The sequence below is a fragment of the Mirounga angustirostris genome, unplaced genomic scaffold, assembly GCF_029215605.1.
Source record: "Mirounga angustirostris isolate CCGP_5_RB_7025 unplaced genomic scaffold, mMirAng1.0.hap1 SCAF_1, whole genome shotgun sequence".
Taxonomy (NCBI): domain Eukaryota; kingdom Metazoa; phylum Chordata; class Mammalia; order Carnivora; family Phocidae; genus Mirounga; species Mirounga angustirostris.
Window position 1 is genome coordinate 200,832,292 of NW_026991709.1, and position 26,497 is coordinate 200,858,788.

Genomic DNA, 26,497 nt, shown 5'->3' on the forward strand with positions numbered 1-26,497 from the left:
ACTGTGCCCCCAAGACTTTGCCAAGCTTCAAGCAAACTGGAAATCTACCCCTCTGTCCCCTGCTTTTCAACTGCCACAGGATACTCTTAAGCTCCCCTAAACAGAAGGTAAGGTGCCGTCCGTTCACAGAGGTGGGGGTAAAACTGAAAGAGAAAGCCGGGGCACCTATATTTGGGTAGAATTAAATGGTTGAAAAACTCTCACCAGTGATCATGAGATTTGGATTCCAGACCTGACCCCGCTGCCTCTGTACTGGGCAAGACCCTTTCCTTTTCTGAGCTGTCATTCCGCATCTGAAAATACTGTTTCCTCCTAGCTCTTAGTTTGTCTGAATTGAAACTTATCCATTTAGATTATTTCCATTGTACTGTATTGGCCGTTTAACTTAATAAACGTGTGTTCATTGCTGTGCCTCTTTTTCTAAAGACATCATCCATTCATAAATTCCACAGGATGTATCTACTACCACTTTGTTCTAGCAATGGAAGTTTCAAGTTTATTTTTTAAAGCATTGAACTTGCGTCTTGGGACAACTCCTAAGCCTGATACATAATGTGGTATATGGTTTATGTTGAATTAAATGAAGGTGGCAAGAAATGAAAAGAAAAATGAAATTCTTGAAACCAGAATATGATTTAATGTCCCCTGTACCAGAAGATTTCACACCTACTTTCTGGTTTTTCTCCTGAAAACATATTTGTATTAGTTTCATCACGGACTCCAACTTCAGATGCTTCGACCTAGCCCTCTGAGGACCCAGATACGTGGCCTCAGCTCTCAATCTCCCTATCCATAAATGAAGCAGGCAGAACTGGGACTGTGAAATCCTTTCTAGACTTTTAGGTCCCCATTGTGATCCACTTTAAGTTGCACTGTGTAGTGGCCAAAATCAACACAAACCCCGAAAGCATGATCTAAGTTGGCTTATCTAATCCTGAGTCAGGACCAACCCATGCCAAATAGCCTCTCCTGAATTTTAAGTCTCCCAGATTCTCAGGAAGCTCCCCACTCTGTGCTCCTTCCTATTTCAGTGTCTACCATGCCAAGCTCACTTTTTAGCTTATTCATTCCCTCCTCAGTGTGTCTGGCTCATGCTTCTGTCTTCTGAGCCTGCTGAAATGCCCAGTGAGTCGCCCAAGCCCACTCAATGGCTTTCACCCACCCAGCCCCAAGCCCCTGGTACTTGCAATAATCTGTTTTATCCTGTACCTTTGCCTCTTCTAGGACAGTCTCCTTCCTTCCTCCCTCTCTCCCTTCTTGCTTTTCTTGATATAAAATTGACAAAGAAAATTCTAATATGTGTGCAACATGATAATTGGATATGCATATACACTGTAAAAAGATTCCCCTCGAGTTCATTAACACAGCCTTTCCCTCATCACCTCATATATTTACTTTTTTCATTTTTTTTAAATGAGAACACTTAAACTCTACTCCCAACAAATTTTAATCACCCAATACAGTGTTATCAACTACAGTCACGTTATACATGAGATCCTCTGAACTTACTCATTTTATAAATGAAAGTTTGTACCTTTTTGCCAGCATCTTATTTCCCCCACCTCCAAGCCCCTGGCAATCGCTTTTCTATTCTGTTTCTATGAGTTTGACTTTTTTTCCCCTAATTCCACATTTGAGTAATACCATGCAATATTTGTCTTTCTCTTGTGGCTTATTTCACTTAGCATACATAATACCCTCTAAGTCCATCCATGTGGTACCAAGTAGCAAAATCTTACCATTTTTATGGTTGCATAATATTCCATATTGTGTGTGTGTGTGTGTGTGCATACACCACATCTTCTTTATCCATTCATCTATTGATGGGACACTTGGATTGCTTCTATATTTTGACTGTTGTAAATAATGCTGCAGTAAACATAGGAATGCATATGTCTTTCTCAATTAGTGTTTTCGTTTTCTTTGGGTAAATACCCAGCAGTGGAATTACTGGCTCATATAGTTCTGTTTTTAACTTTTAAGTAAACTTCATACTGTTTTTCACTGTGGCTGTACCACTTTATGTTCTCATCAACAGTGCAGGAGGGTTCTCTTTCTCCACTTCTTCCCCAACACTTGTTATTTCTGAGTCTAGCCCTTCTGACAGGTGTAAGGTTGCTTTTGGGTCCCTGGTCACTGGAGCATTCTGAAACCAAGCCACTGAGGGAGTGGTTTGATTTGCACTTCCCTGATGATTTAGGGCAGTGTTTCTTTAAGAGTGGTCTCCGATCGCTCCTGGTGTGTGATAAAAACTGCAGATTCCAAGCACCCAAGCTAGACTTCCTGATCCAGAATTTCTGGAGGGGTGAGGCCCCAGGAAGCATTTGTTCAGCAAGCTTGCCCGGTGACTCCAGGCATAATAGTTTGAAATTCGCTGCTCTTTCACCAACTCTTTTTGCGTTTAATTTTTAAGGATAAAGCAGGACTAAAAGAGGGGGGAAAAATGAGCGGGGCGGGGAGAGAGCCATTCATAGCTCTATCCTGGCACCTGGCAGCGCTGGACAGAAGAGCAATCAGTCCGGGCCGCCCACGCCCAGGCCCCCTGAGACCACTGAAAAGTCGGTCTCCCAAGCCACAGCCGGCGTCGTCACCCAGCCCGGGAAGGGAGGGACAGCCCTTCGGGGCAACCCTGACTCCAACGCTCCGGAGCGCCTCTGAACGTGAGGGTCCAGGCGGCCTCCCCCCTCCCGTTACCATTGGCAACGCTGGCCTGCTCACAAAGTCGGCGTGGCGTGGATAGGCGGGACTTCCGGCTCTGGAAGCAGTGCGCATGCGGCGGTCGGCCGGTCACACTGCACTTCCTGTCGCGTGATCTTGGGGACCAATAAAAGTGCATCACTTCGGGTCACGTGCCTCCGTTCCCATTAGCAACCGGAGGCTTCTAAACAAGTTGCCCTCCCTCCGCATCTTCTGCGGCCCAACCACCCTCGGCGACCCCAGCTTGGCGGGGCTCGGCCTGGCCTCTCCCGCTCCTCTGGGCTGCGACTCCCGCCGCCGCCATGGTGAGTAGCCGGCCGGGAGCCACAGCGCGCGGAAGAGATGCCGAGATGGGGCCGAGGGAGGGCGTGGCTGCAGCCGGGCTAAGCCCGCTCCTGGGCCTCCCGGCCGGCCCCCAAAGTTCCGTTAACCTCGGCCGCAGCCCCTCCGCCGTAGTAGCAGCCTCTGTCCCCGGCGTCGTGACATTCCTCGCTCCCGCCTGGGCCGGCCGGCCCAAGTCGCACCTTGAAGGTGGCTGGTGGAGGGAGCTGGAGGGAACGGCCGCCTGCAGAAGGCGCAGGGCAGGATTTTTCATTCTGTTCCTAGAACTCCCCAAGTTTGTTTTTTGTTTTGTTTTTTTTTAAACACACACCCTTTCGCAGCATGAAAAGTTATGTATTATAACGAGTTGTGGAGGGAGAACATGATGGAATCCGGCTTTCGGATGTGAGAGCGACTTTAAGAGTCCACACCATCCACTTTACAGCCCAAGAAACTAGGGTGATCCTTCTTTTATTTTGACCTGTTCAGAAAAGACCAGCTGTCCCGTATGCTAAAACATATCCATTCATCTTTCCAGCGGATATGGAATGTCCGCTTAAATAGCAGCCCTACTCAGAACAGTGCACAGTGTTCAGAAAAAGGGCTGAAACCAGAGTTTCAGGGGCACCATTGAAATGGGCCACTGAAATACATCAGCAGTGAAATAAATGTAACATTGTGGGTCAGCTGTACTCAAATGTAAAACAAAAAATTTTTAAATAAATAAAAGCTCCCAGGTGATCATAATAATAAAGTAAAGCTGCTGGTGAGCTTTACAAAAGCAATTTGAGTAGGTATGGGTTTAAGGACTAGGGGATAGCATGGGGATAGCAAGGGTAGAAAGGGTGTGGAGAAATGCAAGGGTAGCTAGAGGGATTCTCAGGTTTGAGGGTTTTTTGGGGGAGGGGTTTAAGCATGAATAAGGTTTATGTATATAGTCTTCCCTATAGTCTGAAGGAAGAAGAAACCTGTAGAATGTTGAGAGGGGAGAATACTTGGTTAATCAAGTTCTCCAGGAATTTGAAAGAGAACCGATTAAGGCCTGATGAAGTGACCTTCGAAAGGAGGAACGCCTTGAAATTCATTTGTCGGCACACGTTTTGTCGGCACATGTCTGTTGCTTGGGATGCACCGTGCTGGGGATGGGGGTACTCAGGGAACCGGATGGGCAAGATCCTAGCCTTTAGAGACATATGTCCTAAGGAAATCGAGACTGCAGAGAGAAGGTGTGTGGATGCAGAAAAGCCACCGCGAGTGACTTGGGAGCGGAAGGAGATCATGCCTGATTGTTGGCCCTTGGTGTTGGAGGCATCCCAGCCCTGTGTGTTGATAGTGACAAGCCTGAAAAAGAGGCTTGGAAGTTAAACCTTAGTCTCCCATAGGAAGGCTATGACATATGATAGATCATTATTCTTAAAATAAAGATCATTCCTGACTCATTTAGTCTCTGCATTAGATGTTCAATTGTATGATGTCCTTTTCTTTTCAGCATACTATAAAATGAAAAAGAACTTCATTGATCTCTAGCTCATAGTTGTCAAGCTCTCATCTGGTTTAAAATAAAGACCCAATTAATTACTATTTCAAAACCAAATTCATTTTTTAAAGCTGTATGAGCTAAGCTAAGGTTAAGTTGGTGTAGTAGATATCCAAAAAACCAGTGGCCTAAAGAATACAGAAGTATATTTCTCTCACTTAACAGCCATACTCATCTGAGGTCTGTAGGTCAGCGCTGCTCCACAAAATCAGTCAGGGATACAGGTCCCTTTCATCCTGCTGTCCACCCGGCCCCTCCAGAGAAACAGGTGTGACAAAGACATGCCCACATCATAAGGCTCAGGCTTTGGAGATGGCCCATATCTCTTCTGCTCACATCCATTACTGAGCAGTAGTCATGTGGCCACACCTGGCTGCAGGTAGGGCTGGGAAGTATCATCTAGTTGGGCAGCCTTTTACCCAGGAGGAAGGGAAGAACAGAATTTGGTGGACATCTAGCAATCGCTACCTGGATATCTTACATATTTTCATTGTTGGTTCCTTCGTCAGATCTTCAAGACTAACGATTGCGTCTCTCTCTTCTAGGCAGAGTTGGGCCTAAATGAGCACCACCAAAATGAAGTTATCAATTACATGCGTTTTGCTCGTGCAAAAAGAGGCCTGAGACTCAAAACTGTAGATTCCTGCTTCCAAGACCTCAAGGAGAGCAGGTATCAGAGGACTCTAAGGAAAGCCGGGGGGAAACATGGATCCTTTCTGGGAGCCATAGTGGGGATGCTGTAGGAGAGGCCATAAAACCGTTGCTGGGATTATCGTCATCAGTTATTCACTGAGAGTAGCTACACCACGCCTTGTGGATATGTGAAATTCAAGAAATTGGATCGTGGTGGGAGGAATCCATTACCAAACATACACATATGATAATTATGAGATTGCAAAGTTTCAGAAGAGCCATCAGGAAGTAGTGAAACGCATGTAGGTTAAGGATTGGCTCGCCGTATTAAAGATCCCAGAACTTCAATTACCTGAGTTATTAATTAAAGGATTAGAGCCATAAGGCATGACAATTAGCAAGAAAACCCCTACATAGTTCATAGTGAAGAATTAGAAGGGGGAAAAACAGAGAAAACCATGAAAAACCATAACGAGCAGAAATTGTTAGTAGATGATAACTGGTTTCGTTGAACCAGTCCTGGAATAAAGTCCGTAGAAAATGCATACCTGATCTAGAGAAAAATAGGGGAACCAAAGAAAGAAAAGGACTAAGCAATAAAGAGACATCAGATTACTTGGGGGTCAGCCTCTGGCACAGTTAAATGTCAGGTAAGGTGGAAATGCACAAGGCCTCCACGTGAGCACCGAGTGCCATAAAGCCATGCACGGCACTCGGGAGCAGACATCGTCAGCTGTAGAGGGGAGGGGAGGGGCCATTTTACTGTCAAACTGCCCTTGAAAGTAGGAGCCCTGCACAGCTATTGGGCATGTTGCTGAGATTGCTGGAAATGATTGTGGGGCTGAGTCACTCCCCTGCGGGACCAGGGGCACACCACCTCCACCCTCTGAACCTGCATTCCCATCTGAAAGTGAGGGGATTGAAGAAGATGGCTCTGAAGTTCCCTCCCGACCCAAACATTTTCTGTGGGAGAGTGGGTTTAATGTTACTGATGATGATGATGAGTGGTCAGTGCTCAGAGGAGCTTTATTTTTTTTAATTCAATTAACATATTGTATTACTAGTTTCAGAGGTAGAGGTCAGTGATTCATCAGTTGCATATGACACCCAATGCTCATTACATCTCGAGCCTTCCTTGATGCCCATCATCCAGTTACCCCTTCCCCCAGCCCCCAGCAACCTTGTTTGTTTCCTACAATTAAGAGTCTCTTATGGTTTGTCTCCGTCTCTGATTCCATCTTGTTTTATTTTTTTCCTCTCTTTCCCTATGATCCTCTGTTTTGTTTCTTAAATTCCACACATGAGTGAAATCATATGGTAATTATCTTTGTCAGAGGAGCTTTAACTAAGATAAGTCAGTTTCTTTTTCATTTGGGCCTCAATGCTAAGAGAAGCAACATATAATGACCATTGATTTTCTTATAGTCATTTACTCTCGTGAATAGTTCATACAATTATTGAAATGCTAAACAAATAATAGAAAGAAAGGAGAAATAACACCTTCCAGGTGACTTTTGAAACTACTAAATGTGATAAGACTAATTTTGGTGGAGATTAAGGTAAAAAAATTTTTTTTAACTGAAAAACTAAAGAAAAAAAGTAAATGTTTGGGGGACTGTTTGTGAGCACATACCTTGTGTTAGAGGATGTGCACACCCACTGTGTGATCATTTTAGTAGACCTCAAAAATTACCCGAGCTTAGAAAAAAATGAACTGAACTTAAATTATTTTTAGTATGTTTTATTAAGAAAGAAGATAGTAAAAAAAAAAGAAAAAGAAAGAAGATAGTTCCAAGAGAGATTTTCACTATAACCCTTGAACGCTTTAGATGATGTAAATGTGAGTTTCTGAGTTTTGTTGTATTTCTTAAATGGTTTGGGTTGTTTCTCCTGAAGGCTGGGCCTGTGGTTGTTTTTCAGGTTGGTGGAGGACACCTTCACCGTAGACGAGGTCTCTGAGGTCCTGAGCGGGCTGCAGGCTGTGGTCTACAGCGAAGTGGAGTCTGAGCTCATCAACACGGCCCACACCAACGTGCTGCTTCTGCGGCAGCTTTTCTCACAGGCCGAGAAGTGGTACCTCAAGCTACAGACCGATATCTCTGAACTTGAAAACAGGTACTCAACGTTCATACCTGCAGTTAGGACAAGAGAGGCCCAGGCATGATCTCAAAAGTTAGCGAATGCCTTTGCCACTTCTTTTCTTAAGACTGGGGGGTGAGAAAGTCTGGGGAGAGCTGCAGCAACGTGTCTGGTCACCGAGTGATCTCTTAGGTGCAGGATACTGGAATATTCCAGTTTGGTCCATGTGGTTTGGGTTCCGGGCCATTAGTAACTAAGTCTCATTTTGGATATGGTGACTTGCACTGTCCTCCCTGCCATGTTGTAGTAGATCGGTACCTGTGATTGTATTCTGTGGGTGTGGTCCAGATCTAAACGAACATTTTTTTTCGTATTTGTTTTTATCTTCAAGAGAATTATTAGAACAAGTTGCAGAATTTGAAAAAGCAGAATTTACATCTTCAAATAAAAAGGTAATTTTTAGTCATTCTAAGTCCGTATCTTAATAGCCGGTGTTTAAAATCCTCAAGTTGCCCAGAGCATTCAGAGGTTAAAGTGAAAACCATCAAGGAAGAGCATTCAATTCAAGAGCAGACTTCAAAGATTGCCTCATATTTTCAGGCAAAAAAAGAAACTCTTTAAAAGGAACCATGAAAAACTACTACTGTCTCCTCTCGCTCACTCGTACGTGCTCTCTCTCTCTCTCTCACACACACACACACAGAATCCCCGCAATCCATCCCATTCCCTGCCATATAAACTCTTCACCCAGATGATGCTCAGCATGGCTGTCCATCCTGGCCCTGTCTCTCCCACTGCATGACCTTGAGCGGGTTGCCTGAGAAAGCCGAGCCTTGTTTGCCTCATCTGTCAAATGGAGACAGTCCTCGCAGTGACTAGTGACCTGCTTCTCTTTTCAATCATTCTCTTTATTTGCAGTGACCACGTAATACGGCATCGTGCAGATGCACCGCAAATGCTCCCTGGTGTCCGGGCAGGAAAAATGGTGCTGAAAAGAGTTCACGAGCATACACATACAAAACAATTTCCCAGTTATTCCTTTGGAATGTATTTCTGGCTAAGACATTTCCGGGTCAGAGGGCATGCATTCCCCCATTTTTAACACGTATTGCTAAACTGCCAGAGTATCTGCGCCCAGTCACTCCTCGCCCGCGGTAGAGCCGCACTAGGACCATTTTCCCCGACTCAGGTTCATGCGGAAGTCTCTTTCAGCCCCCACTTGTTAAAATTCCTGCCCCTAGAGGCCAGCATTTGTATCTGCTCTGGCTTCAGGCACCTTCCCTCCTGCCTTTCCTCCCTCCTTTCCCTTCCATCTGAATTTATTTAGAAGGATATGGGGAGGATGGGTTCACTTGCATCTCTAATCTGTTTGGGGCACCACGGGCCAGGCACTGTCCTCGTCACTGGGGCGTAGCAGAGAACCAAACCTACAAAAACCCCCACCCCGTGGAGCTGGCATCCCCGTAGATATGATTTTACAGTGTTTTCCACTTAGAAAGTGCAGGTGTTGAGTGATTACATGTGGTTTCTTCTGCGGTGATTTTGGTTTGGTTTCTTTCTTTTGTATCAGCCCATCATAGATACCATGAAGCCAAAACTTGCTCCACTTAACGAAGGTGGAACCACGGAACTCCTGAACAAGGTAATGTCCTCGTGGCGAGACAGGCAGACCCTCTGACTCAGCCCTCTCTTGGCCTGCACAGCTGGAGGGCAGAAAACCTGAGGTAGGAGGCAGCGGATTCAGGCTTTGGTCCACTGAGGGTAATTAGTCCATTGTAGTTGGTCTACTTCATGGTTCCCGGGGGCCAGAAGAGGGCACTCACCTTCCAGAAAGTCTGAAGCAACTCTTAACTGCATCTTTTCATGGTGACCTGAAGGGTATGGCATTTCGGACAGTGTTTATTGATGGACATTTGAAGTTCATGATCTACAATAGCAATGATGGGGTTTTTTATTAGGAGGTTTATAAAAATTAACTACCAATATACAAATATTTTTCACGACTTCTGTATTCTCAACATTGTGCTAGATGTTATTAGATAAAAAGCAATGTAATACTTAGTCTTTTGTCCTCAAAAACCTTATAGTCTCATTGAGAGGGGAGAATTAATCTTCTGGAAACGGGAGAATGCTAATCTGTGTGTGCCCAGGTGGCCGAGAAAACATAGTTCCACCTGGGTGCGAGCGGTTGAGGACAGACTTTGGGGGAAGGTGGTCCCTGAGCTGGGCTGAAGGCTAAAGACAGATGAAGTTGTCAGAGGGAAGAAAGGGGGCATGGCAGACAGGGCAATGGCATGGGCAGCAGTGAGAGGCAGAAGGAAGGCTGGCGTGAGTTGGCACAGAGTGCTGTGCTCTCTGACTGCGCTGATGCGTGTGTCGGAGCGCAGGGAGGAAGAGGACTGGGCTCACAGCTGACTCTCATGATGGAGCTGCTTGGAGCGAAGGCCCATGTCCTCAGCTCAGACAGAAGCATCTAGAGGCTTGGTCATACAGCATGGCGCTGATAGAGACCATGTTTTAGGATAAGTACAGGTGGTGTGCTGTGTCAGCCGGGAAAAGACCCAAGAGTGGCAGGATCAGCTAGGTGAGAGGTGGCATGGGAGGGCTGAGGACAGAGGCCTGAAGGGAGCCTGAGAGACTGGGAAAGAGGCTTAGAGCCACAGGTGACTCACAGGTGTGGAGGCCAGTGGGCTGGACGGGACAAGGATAGCACCAGCAACCAGGGCACGCAGGTATTCAAGCTGTTCTATGATTTAAATTTAATTTTGCAATTAAATTTTTTTAAAGATTTTATTTATTTATTTATTTGAGAGAGAGAGAGAGAGAAACAGCACGAGAGGGGAGAGGGTCAGAGGGAGAAGCAGGCTCCCTGCTGAGCCGGGAGCCCGATGTGGGACTCGATCCCGGGACTCCAGGATCATGACCTGAGCCGAAGGCAGTTGCTTAACCAACTGAGCCACCCAGGCGCCCTGCAATTAAATTTTTAAGAGCAACACTTTTAAGTATTAAAACTACCGTAGCTAAAATAATAAACCTTGAATTTACTCACAAAGGAAATTTCCAGACTTCAAGAAGAGAACGAGAAATTGAAGTCAAGGCTGAAGACCATTGAAATGCAGGTAACTGAGAAATACTTTGACAAAATTATTGAAAGAGTTGCCTACAGACTGAATACTGAATGTGTTTTGTTTAAATCTGCTTATAGGCAACCCATGCATTAGATGAGAAATCAAAGCTAGAAAGAGCACTGCAGGATTTACAGCTCGACCAAGGAAATCAAAAGGTGAGAGAAGTTTTGAATATAGTCGATAATACTGTAATAATTTTGTGACCATGGGTAACTGCAGTATCACGGGGATCCCTTTGTATGGCACAGAAATACCGAGTCTCTGTGATGGACACCTGAAAATGATAGGGCATTGCATGTTAATTATACTTCAATTTTTAAAAAAAGGCAGAATACATTTCAGCTGTCTTTTTCACCTTTTTCAAATAGAATAAAGGTATAAACTTATTATGAAGTGTTGGGGCGCCTGGGTGGTTCAGTTGGTTGGGCGTCTGACTCTTGATCTCGCTCAGGTCTTGATCTCAGGGTCTTGAGTTCGAACCCTGCATTGGGCTCCGTGTTGGGCTCCACAAGGGCATGGAGCTACTTTAAGAAGCCGTCTTAGTTACTGTTCATTTTGACCCACCCCTGCCATTCCCTGAGAGGGACGCCACTGTTGTCCTGCCTCGGGACACCCCTGTCCAGGAAAGGCCGGGGTGGGGGACGTCGCTGGGGCAGGTACACAGCTCACAGGCTTCCCACGTCCCCAGAGCCCACTAGCACACAGATATTCTGACGTTTATTTTTTTTTAAGTTCTTCTTCCTTTTACCTTGACATTCCCATTACAATGGGGGAAAAGGAAGTGAAGAAAGGAGGAATTTTTAGTTCATTGGATGTGTATTCGGTTTTGTTATACAGAACTTATTATTAGTTAAGTCAGCCTTCGGTAAGTATGACAAGATAGAATGAATTTACGGAGTCTGCATCCTCACATCCACCTGCGTCTGGCGGTACTCGGTATGATGCGCTGAAATGCCTGGCTCTCCAGGCCTGTCTGAGCAGGCCACCGAGTACCGCTCCCGCTGCGGGACATTCTCACGTGCTCAGTTCTGTGTCCTGGGGCCTCCCCGTCGGCGCCAGATGCTGGAACAGACTTCCTGTCAGCCGGACCATGTGAGCGGATTTGCAGGGCGGCCCTGGCTTTTCTCATGTCTGCTAAACAGTCCCCAGACTTACTTCGTTAGGCTTCTGTTGTTACACTTTTTTTTTTTAAGATTTTATTTGTTTATTTGACAGAGAGACACAGCAAGAGAGGGAACACAAGCAGGGGGAGTGGGAGAGGGAAAAGCAGGCTCCCCGCAGAGCAGGGAGCCCGATGTGGGACTTGATCCCAGGACCCCGGGATCATGACCTGAGCCGAAGGCAGACGCTTAACAACTGAGCCACCCAGGCGCCCCTGATGAATTTGTTTTAAAAGCCATTTTGGACTTTGTTCCAATTTTACTTTTCAGATTTTGGCAAAAGCAAAAGGTGTACGTGCTTTCACTAGCTGCAATGAAGTAAAATCTTTTCAAAAGACTAGATTTCAAAAATGAGTGAGGAATTTTGTTGGTAGTACTGCTTTATCTTTATATTTAGCAAATATATAGACCATTTTCCTGTTGAGTAATACAACTTTTTTCTATTACAAATGTATCCAGTCAAAAACAAGATCCAGCTGCTTTTATCATGCCAACACAGTGTGCGAACATGCATATCGCATTTATACAAAAAAAAAAACCCTTAAAATCTTATAAATTTAGCAAGCCATATAATCAGTAAGCATTGATTAGGCTCTCATATCTTAATGTAAATAATTATTAAGACATATGTCTATTAAATTTTTGATATACGGGCGCCTGGGTGGCTCAGTTGGTTAAGCGACTGCCTTCGGCTCAAGTCATGATCCTGGAGTCCCTGGATCGAGTCCCGCATCGGGCTCCCTGCTTGGCAGGGAGTCTGCTTCTCCCTCTGACCCTCCCCCCTCTCATGTGCTCTCTCTCTCTCATTCTCTCTGTCTCAAATAAATAAAATCTTAAAAAAAAAAAAAATTTTTTGATCTAAACTCTGTTAGGTTTACTATTTTTCCATCTGTATCATTCAAAAGTCTTCACCAGGGTTGTTTTTTTTTAACCTGACTTTTCAAGAACGGAACTTGTTTGCCATCCCTACCCAGGGACACACAACCTTGTCAGATTTAGGATCTCACCTCTCTCCTGTTCCTCTTTGGAATTCCAGCAATTCATAAATGATATTTTACATATCTGGAGATGAGTGACTACTGAGCGTTGCCATGTGCAGGACATGGGGCATGGGGGCTGAGGGTGAGCTAGGCGTGCCGGCGACCCTCTAGGAGCGGGAGCTTACCCGGGCTGGCGGGGGCGGGGGGGGCGGTGCGGTGGGGGCAACATGCACACACACAACATTTGCTTTCATGTCATGATGCTGAATCACTGTTGTAAAACAGTCACCAGTTAGGATGTCAACGTGAAATTATGTCAGTGCATGTATCTTTCATAGGATTTTATAAAAGCCCAAGACTTGAATGACTTGGAAAACACAGTTGCTGCTTTGAAGAGTGAGTTTCAGAAGACACTTAATGACAAGACAGAAAACCAGAAGTCCCTGGAAGAGAATCTGGCGACAGCCAAGCATGACCTACTGAGGGTTCAGGAGCAGCTGAGCATGGCTGAAAAGGTCAGATTTGTCTGTGTGAGGAACAAGGGTCACTGAGGAACACACTGGGGGCCAGCCGCAGATCTTCCTTTTTCTCAGTGTATTGGCCAATACATGTTAGAAATTTATCATTTCTGGGCACTTTGATATCTATGGTACTAAGCTACTATGATATCTATGGTATCTATGATAGTCTTTGGCACTAAGATATCTATGGTAATAAAAAGTCGCCACTCCTTCCCATGGAATGGTCAAAGACTCCTCCACGGATCGCTTACGTGAGCTGCCCTGCCCCCCCACGTTGCCCATCCATCCCACAGCCCTACAGGGATGGGTGACTTCTCTTTAAAGGATTCTATCCCTTGTTCTTAATTTCTATGAAATACGTAGAGAACCATGTTCTTCAGTTTAGGGATTAGACTCTTAAGCATACGGGAGCTAAAATGTAACTGAACAAAAAAATCCTCTTCCTAGAATACTGGTACCACTTTGGGATTTGGGGCAAAGTCATGCTTATTTCACCTGAGAATTAGTTTACTATTTCACACAGACTTCTCATTGTACTTAGTTACATGCTGACAATATTACTGTTTTCTGGACTTCTCCTTTGAAGGAATGTATTTTTAAAATTTGCATAGCCTTAATTTTATATAAGTAAATTTTAAAAAGAAATTAGAAAATAATATAAATGGAGTATTAGTAAAATTAGAGCAAAAATATACATGTTTATGAGATGTGTTACTTCTTCACTGTTTCGTAGTAACGGACTGATATTTTTCACTGTGCAGGAATTAGAGAAGAAATTCCAACAAACAGCAGCTTATCGAAACATGAAAGAGATTCTCACCAGGAAGAATGACCAAATCAAAGACCTGAGGAGAAGACTGGCCAAGTAAGCCTGGCTGATCCTGTGCGGCTCTTGGATTTGTCTCACCGCCGGTTGATGTGTGTTCTTCACTAAATCTCAGTTTGTGTCCAGAGAGGTCAGGCCAGGGGGTGCTTGCTGTCATTTAGTCCAGAAGGCTGTGTCTGAGGAGAGCAGAGGGGCTTTGGCTGGGTCTTGTCCATACTGTCTGTAAGGGCTTCAGTGTAGGTTCAGCCAGGACTTGAGAGAGAGAGAGAGAGACACACACACAGCTACACTAGACTACCCTTGGCAATGGATTCCTTTAAGCAGGATAGCAGAAAGGAAACCCAGCAAGCTAACAGGGCACCCTTGGGCCTTTCTCCTCAGGAGTGTCGTCAGGAGCCTAAGACCTGGTCATCCCGTGCCCTCCCTCAGTGACAATTTAGGTGGTAGAGAATGCGGTCCCTGCAGATGGGCGCCATCGGAGGACCGGGTCTCTAACCGCGTGCTGCCCTGGGAGCAGGAGGGACGGTGCCGTTACCCGAACTCAGTGTACAGCGCGGGGAGTCTGCGGTGGGCCCACCGGTAGTCACGGCTCAACCCCCAGTCCTCCCGGCCCATGTGTGCTCTGCTCCTCGGCTCATTTCTGTCCTCCGCGGTTTGGTCTGGAAACTCAGCTGCCGTTTTACCTTTATCAGGGCTCCAGGGGAACAGAGCGAGGAAGTAAATCCCAGATCCAGTTCGTCTGTAGAGAGGGAGCTTTGTTAACCTTGTCCTCACGTGGTCCTATCAGCACTTTGTGTCCATCCGACAGCTCGGATAATTATACAGAGTTTCTGCTGTCCTAAGCTGTCATGGGTCTAAATGCCAGATCCAGAGAGTTGGAGTCCGAAGGTGTCCTCACGCTTCGCTGGTCCTTTGTCCTTTGTCCGCCTGTTGGGGGAGCCCCCTCATAGTGCCGTGACTGTCTTTGACTTCCACCCCAGTAGTGATTCTGCGTTACTGGGGTAGTCCCTGGAGAGCTTGCAGGTAAACTCACTGGGTAACAATGACAGCAACAAAAAGTATCATGATGTTATTTGTGGTCTTAGCGGAATTTTTATCTCTTTCCAGGTACGAACCTGAAGACTAAATCCCGAAGATTTCTTCTGGAAGCTGCCACCACGTGGAAGTACAAGCTGTTTCGCACCTCAGGCATGTATTTTGAAGCAGTCTGTCACATTCCCTCTCTCTATTTTTCTAATATATAGACTTCGCTTCTAATATTTAGAACGAGACTTCCTGTTTCAGTTTCCTAATTGAGAAGAGGGGAACCTACTGGCCGACTCTGGCCAGTCGTCCCAGACTCCTCTGAGCGCGCCTGAGTCTTAGTTCCGGTGCAGTGAGAATTCTCTATTAGTAAAGAAGAGACGTTTAGAGTGGGAAGAAGAGTCTTAGCCTTTTGCATTAGCATAAAGAGTATACTGTTTTAGTAAATGTTAAAGCTAGCATCGTCTGTTCTTGTGCATTCCCCGGGGTAAAAATAAAAACAGAGTTATTAAAGATAGTTATTACAAATAAACCTTATTTTTCAAAATCAAATTCATTTTCTCTATTTCATTATAAAATATGAATGCATTGAAAATGTGCCTACCAACTTTTATAGGTAGCATTTTTATCAATTATAAGGAAAATTAATAGAACCACGAGGATTCGATTAACTTCCGTCTCTCTAGCTAAATGCTGTAATTATCAGAGGACGTGCAGACATTTTTTGCAACCCGACTTACCATGAATCTGGATTACTGATGGAGAAGTCAGATCCATCCTGTACTTCTACAGTTGAGAAAGTATCCGGACCCAGAATAAATATAATCTTTATACTTCAGTTTTCCAGAATATTCTCTTAAATTATACTTTTAAAATGACTTATATTCAACATAAAATCAGTTACCAGACCTAAGATTCAACTTTGATCATAGTTTATTTGTATGCATCTACAGTAACTGCATTTTCAAGGGGTTCTGAGTATATTTCCATTGGTTCTGCTTTTTTCTTGAGTGATTTTGGATAAATCATTAGAAATGAGGCCTCAGTCTCCGCAGTCATGTATTGCAACGATTTGCCATAAAGATAAATAAAATAAGGTCCACAAAGCAGCAATGCGTCAGAAAGAAAGGACTGACTTCTCTCACGTTATTTAGAAAGTAATTGTTCGCATTTCCAGAAGCTGAGTGTCACACCCTAAGTGAGTGCTGTCTGCTGAGAGAGGCCATCCCACTTGGACAAATGAAGATTTTATTCACTAAGAAGAGTTTACTGATCAGATGATAAGGCTCGTTATTATTTTTATTCAAGCTTTTAATATTAGCCTTGAATTTGCTGTTTTTCTTGGAGGCTTTATGTTAAAATATCGAAGGAAGAAATGATAAATGTCCCCTGAAGAGGACACAGAAGGCAGTCTTAAAAAGGTGAATGGATTAGAGAAGGGAGGGAAAAATCCAACAGGCCAGCATTTATTGCATATTCTCTCCCCACCTCCCCCTCACCGTTCAGGTCACTCATCAATCTCTCTTCCTTCTAGAGCTTTTACCCACATAGTTCTTTAGCCCCAAATTGATAGTCTCTCCAAAAATCTATCCCATTACTTAAGGACCAGGACATTCTATATATTTCAGAAACAGAACATGCTAGTAGATCCGTCAGAGACCATTTAATCATTCCTTCCCTGCATCTTTCTGAATGTGATGCCCAAGGGGGAGGAAGAGGTGCTGAGAAACCTATATTGCTAAGTAAAATTTCAACTTGTTTTTTGGTAGCAACTTTGAAATATTCTGTATAGTGTGTTCCAGTCCGATAATAAATTCAAAAGTATTTCTGAAACCTTAAAACCTAACTGTGCCCCACGTGAAGATACATACGACATTCTTTGACATAAATCAAGGTGATGATTCTGTCACATCTAAATCCCTTGTACTCTGCTTTTGCCCAGTGTCGGGCTCCCTGCTCAGTGGGTGTGTGTGTGTGTGTGTGTGTGTGTGTGTGTGTGTGTGTTTAACTCATGCCTTTAGCAAAATGAAGTTCTAAATGTTTATTTTTTGCATATTTACCTAGTTTTAAGATTTATCTCACTCGACTGAGAAAGCAAGCCTTTCTGGTCTATATATTTTGGGTTCCTAAGAGCATTGGCTCAAGCCTTGCTTAACCTTCCCATGTGCTAAGCCGTCTAGACGGTATATCTACCGTCTTCCCGTGTGCTAAGCCATCTGCACGGTATGTTCCTGGCTGTCATGATGCAGCTTTGGTTTAACTTAAAAATTCAAGGCTCCTGCTAAGTTATGACTCAGACCTTTGGTTGACAAAAGTAAGTATAAAGGGTTTTTATTATTAATTTCTTCTGTTCAACATGTAAGCATTCATTTTTTCCTCACTATGTGGTATGTTCTGAGTCTCTGTTAACTGTCTAATGATCATCCACTTGCGTCTTATAAGACTATTAGGAAAATATTGCTCTACATTGAATTGAATGTGTAATTCTGTTTCATAAGACCTCTGCTATTTGTTAATTCCATTCCGATGAATGAAACAGTCCATGGAGATGCTTATATTTTTAAATGCTAGGTGCTGTTAGATAGAGTGGATTGCACACATTTGGCATTAATGATTTCCTTGGCTTATATGTAAATGCTTATTATATTCTAAAGCTTTGCCATTAGAAGTTCGAGACCTGATTCCTCTCGTGTAAGCAAGTCTTTTAAAAATAAAAGACAAGGGGCACCTGGGTGGCTCAGCCGTTAAGCGTCTGTCTTCGGCTCAGGTCATGATCCCAGGGTCCTGGGATCGAGCCCCGCATCGGGCTCCCTGCTCAGCGGGAAGCCTGCTTCTCCCTCTCCTGTTTCCCCTGCTTGTGTTCCCTCTCTCGCTGTGTCTCTCTCTGATAAATAAATAAATAAAATCTTTTAAAAAATGGGAAATAAATAAAAATAAAAGACAAAATAGTATTTAGACAATACTATTTTTTAAAAGATTTTATTTATTTGAGAGAGAGAGCACAAGCTGAGGGGAGGGTCAGAGGGTGAGGAAGAAAACAGACGAGCCCGATCTGGGCTCGATCCCAGGACCCCAAGATCATGACCTGAGCCAAAGGCAGACGCTTAACCAACTGAGCCACCCAGAAGCCCCTAGATAATACTATTTAAACAACAATTTTTAATACCACATAGAAAAAAAAGTTGGAGTATTTTACAGATTAAAAAACCACTGATACGAGATAAAGCAAAATTGGAATTTGAAAATCCTTCATAAACTTTTCAAAGTAACAGTAGGACATGAGGTGGGGACGGTGTACCAGAAATGAGGTGGACGGCCCCTCACTGCCTGGCAGAGGAGGGGCCACGTGCTGCCCACAGACTCACGTTCTGGAATCCTGTCCATTGGAGAATCGGAAGTCCCGGGGACCCGGGTTGTGCAGCAGCCCTACTGTGCACTGGGGCCCACAGAGGACAGCCCCCAGCGAGCTGCTCGCCAGCACGCATCGCCTCCCTCCTTGTTCGGGCGGGGGGAGTGCCAAGGGGAGAGCTGTCTGCCCGCCGGCGGGCTCTCCTGTCTGGTGCCCACTCCAGCAGGCCCTCCCTCTGAGCCCTCTGGCCCCATCCTCACTGCGCCTTGGCCTCCAACCTCCCGGGAGGCATTGCAGCAGTGTGGTAGGACTGGCTTCGAGTGCCCCTGCCAAGGCACCAAATCCCAAGTCACAGAGGAGAACCCACGTCTCGGGAAACTCCCCTTAGCCAGCTTCTGTTCTGTCACCCGCGGGGCGCCCACGCACGCTCTTCTAGCTCCTGCCGGCCCATGTGAGCCAGCTTCTTCAGCTCTTCGCGGGGAATAATTCCCTTCCTTTCCAAGCAGGACAGTATCTCTTGCCACAGGCCATGCTGGTAGTCATCCCCGTTGTCTGATTTAGGAGAAACGAGTGCAAGTGGGGGCAGATCGTGGGGAGGACAGAGGTTCTCTGGCCAGTCTTCTCTGTCAAGAGAGGCCTTCCTGTGATTTCCAGGTGAGGGGAGGCTGCTCTCTAGCCCGGGCATGAGCCATTTACTAGACCCAAGCATTCAGGGGGGGTCTGGGGTATCAAGGCTCTTGAGGGCTTCTGCCCAGATGGGCCCATCTCACATCTCAGAGTCCCCGCCCTTCCTAATCAGAGCCTGGCTTGAGCCACGGGGACTTACCAGGCCTGAGAACTCAGTCCACTTGGTGATCATGGCCCTCGAGATCCCATCCTGGCCTGATTCTCAGCACATCCTGTCGTCTGCATAGAGGAGATGTGGGTCTCTTCAGTGTGCCTGGGGCATTCGGATTGTCACAGCGTCTCCTGTGGTGACAGCTGGTTGGCCAGAGCCTGCTGCTCTCTTCATCACCGCGGTCGTTCCCACGCTGGAGTTCAGTAGCTGGCCCAGCAGCACGCCGGCGTCTGTCACCTCTGCACTCCACATCAGGAGTGGGATCCTGTTGTCGTCTGGCTGGCATCCAAGTCCAGTAGTTGGGCTCCCCTAAAAGCAGGTCCTCAGACAAGGGTTTTGGTTGTAGTAGTTTACTTGGGAGGGGACCCCAGGAAGCACAGTGAGGGCATGGGGGTGTAAGGCAGGAAAGGGAAGCAAGCCGAGAAAGGGCGTGTTCATGCACAGGTGACCACTGTGGACCACCAAGCTCCATCCCACTCAGGAGTGAGGAGGCCAGGGCGTCATCCACCAGCTCCTTGTTTACCAGGTTGAGCCTTGCTCCTGGGATGTTAACTCCCAGCTCTTCTTGTGCCTGGGTTGAGCATGCTCCAATGTTCAAGAAAGGCCCTTGGGTGAAGAGACACAAAGAACCTTCTGCAGGCCACCTCCAGGTGAGGATAAGTGGGATGTGTGGGGCATTGATAGCACGTGGTCCCACGATGAACAGAGAAGACAGAAGCTAAATGCAGTGGATGTTCTATACACGCTGTCAATACTTCTCAAAGGGTGAACTCAGAGGAGAAGTCACAAACCCTGCTCAGCCTTTCAGCCCAGTGCGCTCACGTGGCCAGACCACAGCTGCCTTCCCATAGTAGCGGCTCTGAGGAAAAGAATATCCCTGGACTGAGCGAGCACTCAGGCCAGACCTCCCCTCAGTGACTCAAGTATGAGGGCCCATTATAGAAGCTCAGTCCTAGTGTTTGTGAAACTGCACCTCTACGTCCTGCACAAGCACTGCTTAGCCCATGAAAACCTTGGGTAGATTGTTCAAAATAAGATACTAAGTTCGTTTTCTAATACCAAAATTTCCCCATACCAATGACCAAAATTTTTGAAAACCCGGCCACTAGAAAAATCTTTCATACAGAACATAATTCCCGTCCTTTTAAGTGGTGAGTCACAAACATAATTTTCTCTTTTCCTGATGACTGGAAGTCAGTGTTATAAGTATCAATGACTGTCCAGTGACCTCGGGCAGCTGAGGTGTGGAGTGCTGTTTGCCCCAAAAATAAGTGGTTTACAAGCACCGTGTTTTTTTTTTTTTTTTTTAAGATTTGTTCATTTGAGAGAGAGAGAGAAAGAGAAATAGTGCGCAAGCGAGGGGAGGGACAGAGGGATAGAACCTTCAAGCTGACTCCCTGGCGAATGCAAAGCCCATGCAGGGCTTGATCCCATGACCCATGGGCTCACGACCTGAGCCAAACCAAAGAGCTGGACACTCAACCAACTGAGCCACCCAGGTGGCCCAAGCACCATGTTTTTTGAACTATTGCATCTTTTCTTAGGGTTTACCCACATCCACTGATGTCCTTTCCTATCAGGCTGGTAGCTCACTGATTTTGACCAGTGTGCCAGTCTCTGTTTCTAAGTGGTATGGGCTTGGAAAATAAAAAGAGAAGCTTATTATAATTATTTATATCCCCAGAGTGAGGGCTTAAGGGATTCCTCTTCTATGGGTGAAGTGCATAGACTTTGTGGTATCTTGGCAGTTCCAAGACATTTTTAGGTGCTTTATAAGAGAACATTAACCTGCCAGGTTATCAGCTTTATTTCAAATAGTTGCAGTTTGCAGGTAAATAATTCTGGATAAGTGGGATATTATGTCTTATTTATTTCTCTTGCCTTATTGCATTGGCCAAGACCTCTAGTACAATGTTGAATAGAAGGTAATAGAGGACAGCCTTGCCTCATTCCCAGTCTCTGGGGTAAAATTTTAAATACTTCATGAATAAGAATAATGTTTACAAGGGGCGCCTTGGTGGCTCAGTTGGCTAAGTGTCCAGCTCTTGATTTCGGCTCAGATCATGATCTCAGAGTTGGGAGATCAAGCCCCACATCAGGCTCCATGCTGTGCATGGAGCCTGCCTAAGATTCTCTCTCTCCCTCTCCCTCTGCTCCTCCCCCACAAAAAAAAAAAAAAAAAATGTTTACAATATTCTGTATTAGATTAAGGATGTTCTTTTCTATTCCCAGTTAGCTAAGAGCATTTATAAAGATTATAAAATGGGTACTGAATTTTGCCAGATGTCGAGATGATATACTTTTTCTCATCTTTTTCTGTTAATGTTGTAAAATACAACACTTAAGTTTCTGATGTTCAACTATCCTCAGTGTCCTGAAACCACTCCACTCGGTCACCGTGACAGTCTGGCATGCCGGCCACGCAGGCAAGGGTTAAACCACAGCTAATCTGAGTCCTGGCAGGCGGTCTTGCAATTCTCCCAGTTGACAAGGGGGAGGGGGTGGGAGGCTTGTGAGGAACTAGTCCAAAGCCACCTCCCACGAGCTGCCCACCTCCCCCGGGAGGGTTCTGATGAGCTCAGGATAGACAATATAAACTGCTTCCATGCGGTCTAGACCTGGCCCCTCAGCAACGCGGTGACCCCCAGCTCTTGTGGCAGCCATCCTGCCCCTTCTGGCATGTGGGAGAAGGACCCAGGGAGCCGGCACCCTCGCCTGGCTCTCTTCCTTTCATTGTGGATGGAGGTAATAAACTGCCAGAATCTAAAAGTGGCTCCTTGTCTCTTCACCATCTGACTCAGTCCCGCCTTGGCTGCAGCTGTGAGCTTGGTAATCCCTTCAGGATAAAGGACTGGGGCCCCAGCTATGGGAATGTCGCTGGCAGTTGGTCCTCAGCTGCCTGTCCTTTGCAAACTGCCCAGCTAAGGAGAATCTCCTTGGCCAATTTTACGCGCCCCACAGGGTGACAGCATCCGACAAGGGTCAATGCAGAGGTATAAAAGCCAGGCCCTCTTGCCCCCTTCAAGACCCCCACAGGGTCGAGACCCTTTCCATGGGGACTGCCCAGTCCTGCTTCCTTCCCCTTCCCAAGGACCCCCCCCCCCCCCAGCTGGGGTCCTGCACACCAATCTCTCTGTCAGGGTCTGCTTCCCAAGGGGCCCCACCTGCAACAGTCAGGATGCACTATCCTTTAATATCTTGCTGGTTCCTATTAGTTGACATACTATTTGGGGGGTTTGCATCAATATTCATGTTAGCGTTTGGTCTGGAATTTCCCTTCCTTATAAAACAGCTGTTATCTGAAAGCCACCAACAGTACTTCTGAATGAATCACTGCTTCACATTCAACTAAACCTCTGAATCCTTGAACCAGTGCCTGTCCCACTTGGTAACTAAAATCCATGATCTGCTATCAGAATCAAGCCCATCCTGAGGGAGAGAATAAATAGATGGGGAGAAGCCCAAGGGAGGTAGGCGGGGGTAACAGGCAATCCCCAGTGTCCCCCAGGACAGCTGTCCTGTTAACTCAGTCAAGGGCTCCTCGCCGGCTGAGGTTGCTGGTGGGTTCCAGAGGCCTAAGCAGCAGGTCCTAGCAGGAGCTGCGGGGTCGGAGACGCGGACTCTGCCGACGGCGCCGTCTTGTAGGTGCATCCTCGGTCAGGCTCCAAATAGCCCTGTCTGTTCTCTGTCCCTTCGGTTTTACCTTTTCTGCTTCCTTGTACATTCTCGCATCTTCACACCTCCAGGATCCCCAGTGGGGATTTGCTTTAGACAATTATTATATTATTCTAGACAAACCACCTGATGATATCATCTTTTCGAGATATAATTTACATACGATAACCTGCACCCATATGAGGGATCCGGTTTTATGAGTTTGCTCAGATGCGGATGCCTGACCGAGTGTCCACAACGAGGAGGGACCATTTTCACCACCCGCCAAAAAGTAGCTCGTTCTCCTGTACGGTGACCCTCCTGTGCCCTGGGCTCGGGGCCACACTGACCAGCTTTCTCTCGGGAGCGCTCAGCTGGTATCATACAGAATGCTGTCTTTTATGTCTGGCTCCTTCCGCTCAGCAAAATGCACTTGAGCTTCATCCTCATGGCTGTGGGCAGCATCCAGTCTGTTGGCGCTGGGCGGCCCCCCAGGGCGCCAAGTGTCACCACTCGTTTATTCGGCTAAGTCTTAGAATACTTCAGCCAGGACTGACCACGCTGAAATCAGTAAACCAGTTCTTTTTCAGGCTTGAGTGCCTAGTAGGCGCCAGGCCCTGGTGTTTGAAATGCATCACAAACAAAATAGTCATTTGTGCCCTCATGGAGCTCACAGTGAGAGACACAGAAAATAATAATAATAAATCAATGAAATGGTATATACATGAGCTTCCTAGAGTTGCTGGAGCAAATTACCTCAGAGTCAGTGGCCCTCTGTGTGTCTTCTCCCCTTCTCTTCTTCTCTATGGATACTTGGATTGGAGTTAGTGCTCTCCCTAACCAGGATGCTCTCATCTCAAGACCCTTAACTTAATTGCATCTGCAAAGTCCCTTTTCCAAGTGAGGTCACACCCATAGGTTCTGGGTGGACATTTTTGGGGGGCTACCATTCAAACCGTGCAGTGTGTTGGAGGAAGAAGGTACTGGAATAAAGTAACAAGAGTAGTGTAGAATGAGAAGGAACAGGAGAGCTGAGGGTGCTGAGTGCAAGGTTGGTAGGCCGGTCAGAACAGGCCCCCTTGAGGAGTTGTCCCCAGGGACTCGGAAGGGAGTGGCCGGGCATGAGGGAAGGCAGGAAGGAGCCCCAGGGCTGGATCCTGCCGGCTGTGGGGCTGACTGGGAAGAATCCAGATTTTACTCAGAAGGAACCGTTTGCGGAGGTGAGCCTTGGGATGATAAAACCCGACCACTCTGTTGGCTGTGTTGAGAGCAGACCTCCTTGGGCAAGCCTGGGAGTGGGGCAGCTCAGGAGTCCCCCAGCTGGGAGCCCAAGGCTTGCATCAAGGGAGGAGCCGTGCAGGTGGGAAGAGTGGTTGAGTCTGGGTGCTCTGAACCGAAGGAAAACTTAACGGCAAAGCGTGCAGATCCTAGATGTACAGCTCACAGCACTTCCACAAGGGAAGTACTTTATTTAGCACCCAGATGAAGACTCGCCCGTCATCTGCCCCTAGAGGCCTCCAGTGCAGCTCCGAGGCGGCCCCGTCTCTGCCCAGAGACAACCACTCTACCGCCTCCCAGCACCTGAGGCTCCTCGAGGCTGTCCTTGAACTTGACACACATGGAGTCACACCGCGTATCCCGTGTGCAGCATCTTTCCGCCCTGTGCATGCGGTTCATGTCCCACCGCAGTCCGTCCCCCTCCTCCTCCTGCCTCGCGTCTGCTCGCGTGAACTTTCCACGGCTTCCTGACCGTCTCACCGCCGCTGGACATTCGCCGGAGTTGCGGGGCGGGGCTGCGACACGCTGCGCGGGACTTTGGTGGGATCCGTGCGCGCACCAGTGGTGGCCGTGAGACTTTTCCACGCCGCCCGCTGACACGCCTGCCAGCTACGGAGGAGAGTCTGACCCCGGGTCTGTGTTGAGGGTGAAACAAACAGGACATCGGGGCAGACTGGAAGTGGGGTCTGAGAGAGGGGCGCCCGGAATGACTCCAGAGGGTCCGGCCTGAGCAGCTAACGGCTCGGTGACACTTGGGTCAGCAGAGATGAGGAGCAGGTCCCGGGAGGTGAAGGTCAGGAAGTCTGTCTGTGCCTCGCAGACACCCCAGTGAGGACGCTGGAGAGACGGCAGACAGACAAGGCTAGACGTCTGGGCTGGAGAGACAGTGGTGTAGATGGCTTTAACCATGAGAGAGGAAGACGCACCAAAGAGGTGAGTGTGGGTGAGAAGCAGGGGTGCTGTAAGATATCACGAGAGCAGGGAGAAGAGGAAGACTCGGCAGAGGAGACAGGGAGGGGCTGCAGGAAGGAGCAAACAGCAGCGGGGTATGGGGGGGTAAGGAAGGGACACTGAGGACTGGCCTTCAACGGAGCCATGTGGGGTCACTGGTGACCTTGACCAGACAGTTTCCTTAGACTGGGGGCTGGGAGGTGATAGGTTGGTGCAGGTGAAAGTACCGGGAGGAGAGAGACTCGGAGTAAGCATAGACGCCTCTTGATGAGTTTTGCTATAAAAGAGCGAATTCAAAACCAAAACCAAAAGGCAACAGGGCAGAAGTCAGAGGGGAAAGTGGTATCAAGCAAAGGGACCCTTTCCCTGGGATGGGAGAAGCCCAGCGTGTTCTGTCTTCCTCCCCACTAGAACATGCGCAAGCCCGAGATGGTTTTGTTGACTCTGCAGGCATTTTCATGAAAGCGGGAACGGCCGGAGAGAGCGGGCAGAAGTGGGCCGTTCACCGGGAGCCCCGGGAAGGGTGGGAAATGGAAAATGTGTGTTAACGCTGCACAGAGGGTCCGGATGTGCAGCCAGGTCTGCGAACCCTGCGTGCACTGCGGGGTGTGAACGTGCCTACAATCACCCCCCACCCCGGGGGTCCTGCTACGGCGTGGACTTTGACTTAAGGGGGCCCGGGGAGGGGCCCGCGTGAGTCTGCATTTCTCACAGGCTCCCCGGCGGTGCCCACGCTCCGCCACAGAGCCCATTTCCAGGACCGACAGGAGAAAGAAATCCAAAATAATCTGAACTGGTGAGCTTGCGGAATGAAGCGCGTGTGTTTTCTGGCAGAGTGAGGCTCATAGGGCTTCTCCCGTTAGGAAGGTGAAGAACAAGCACAGAACAGCACCGCAGGACACAGTGGAAGTCCTTAGGGGGTCCCCGATGGGGACAGCGCGGCCCCCGGGACACCCTGACCCTCGAAAATATTTTCGCAGCGCCCCGTCTGTTCTTCCTCAGCAGATCACGCCTCCTAGCCGGTCCTGATTGTTTGTTCCCCACACAAATATGTGGGGCGAAGAAGCACACGGGGCCAACGCCAACAGAAAGTACGGAGGGAATCTCGGCTGCCCACTGGGCCCGGTGTTTGCCCAGGGGATCAGCTGAGCGGTCCTGGGGAGCGGCCGCGCTGTTTTCCCACTAAACCCTTTTCTGCGTCTGTTCGCTGGGGCCTGAAAAACACCTGTTTGTTCCACTCAGGCCTTTCTGAAGGATGCCCCCTTGGTGGTGTTTATGCTCACGAGCTAGACAGCACTCTTAGCAACTTGCCGAAAATCGCTTCAGCTTACTTTGTTGAAGGCGGTCGTCCTTGGGAAGGGGTTTTGTGGACAGGAGGACCCCGGATGTCACACTTGTGGTTTCCTTTAACCTCACTCCAAGTCTCTCGAGGCCCTGAGTTCTCCCCAGCATAGACTCTGTCAAGTCTGCAAATTCAAGCATTCGCTTCAGCGTTTTCCCTACATTAGTTTACGTTTCGGCC

The 26,497-nt window shown here is 47.3% G+C and overlaps 1 protein-coding gene across 3 annotated transcripts; it reads left to right on the forward strand.

Moving 5' to 3' along the window:
• Window positions 1-2,862: 2,862 nt before the first annotated feature.
• Window positions 2,863-15,457, forward strand: LZTFL1 (leucine zipper transcription factor like 1). Of its 3 annotated transcripts, none has more exons than XM_064597031.1 (10): window positions 2,863-3,002; window positions 5,101-5,225; window positions 7,109-7,303; window positions 7,659-7,719; window positions 8,838-8,909; window positions 10,321-10,386; window positions 10,473-10,550; window positions 12,874-13,050; window positions 13,818-13,921; window positions 14,990-15,457. In XM_064597031.1, exons 1-10 carry the CDS (start codon window positions 3,000-3,002, stop codon window positions 15,006-15,008), a joined length of 900 nt encoding a protein of 299 aa, XP_064453101.1. In that variant the 5' UTR covers window positions 2,863-2,999; the 3' UTR covers window positions 15,009-15,457. The 3 variants fall into 3 exon arrangements, with proteins under 3 accessions (XP_064453101.1, XP_064453102.1, XP_064453100.1); XM_064597032.1 differs by having other exon boundaries at window positions 13,818-13,974; window positions 14,990-15,127; XM_064597030.1 differs by lacking the exon at window positions 14,990-15,457 and adding an exon at window positions 14,264-14,605.
• The last annotated feature ends 11,040 nt before the right edge of the window (window positions 15,458-26,497 follow it).

Bases quoted from the DNA above. Each gene is read 5' to 3' on its own strand.
- LZTFL1 (XM_064597030.1), top strand. The intron at 7,720-8,837 runs GTAATTTTTAGT...CTTTTGTATCAG, and splicing joins TTACATCTTCAAATAAAAAG to CCCATCATAGATACCATGAA. The intron at 10,551-12,873 runs GTGAGAGAAGTT...TATCTTTCATAG, and splicing joins TCGACCAAGGAAATCAAAAG to GATTTTATAAAAGCCCAAGA.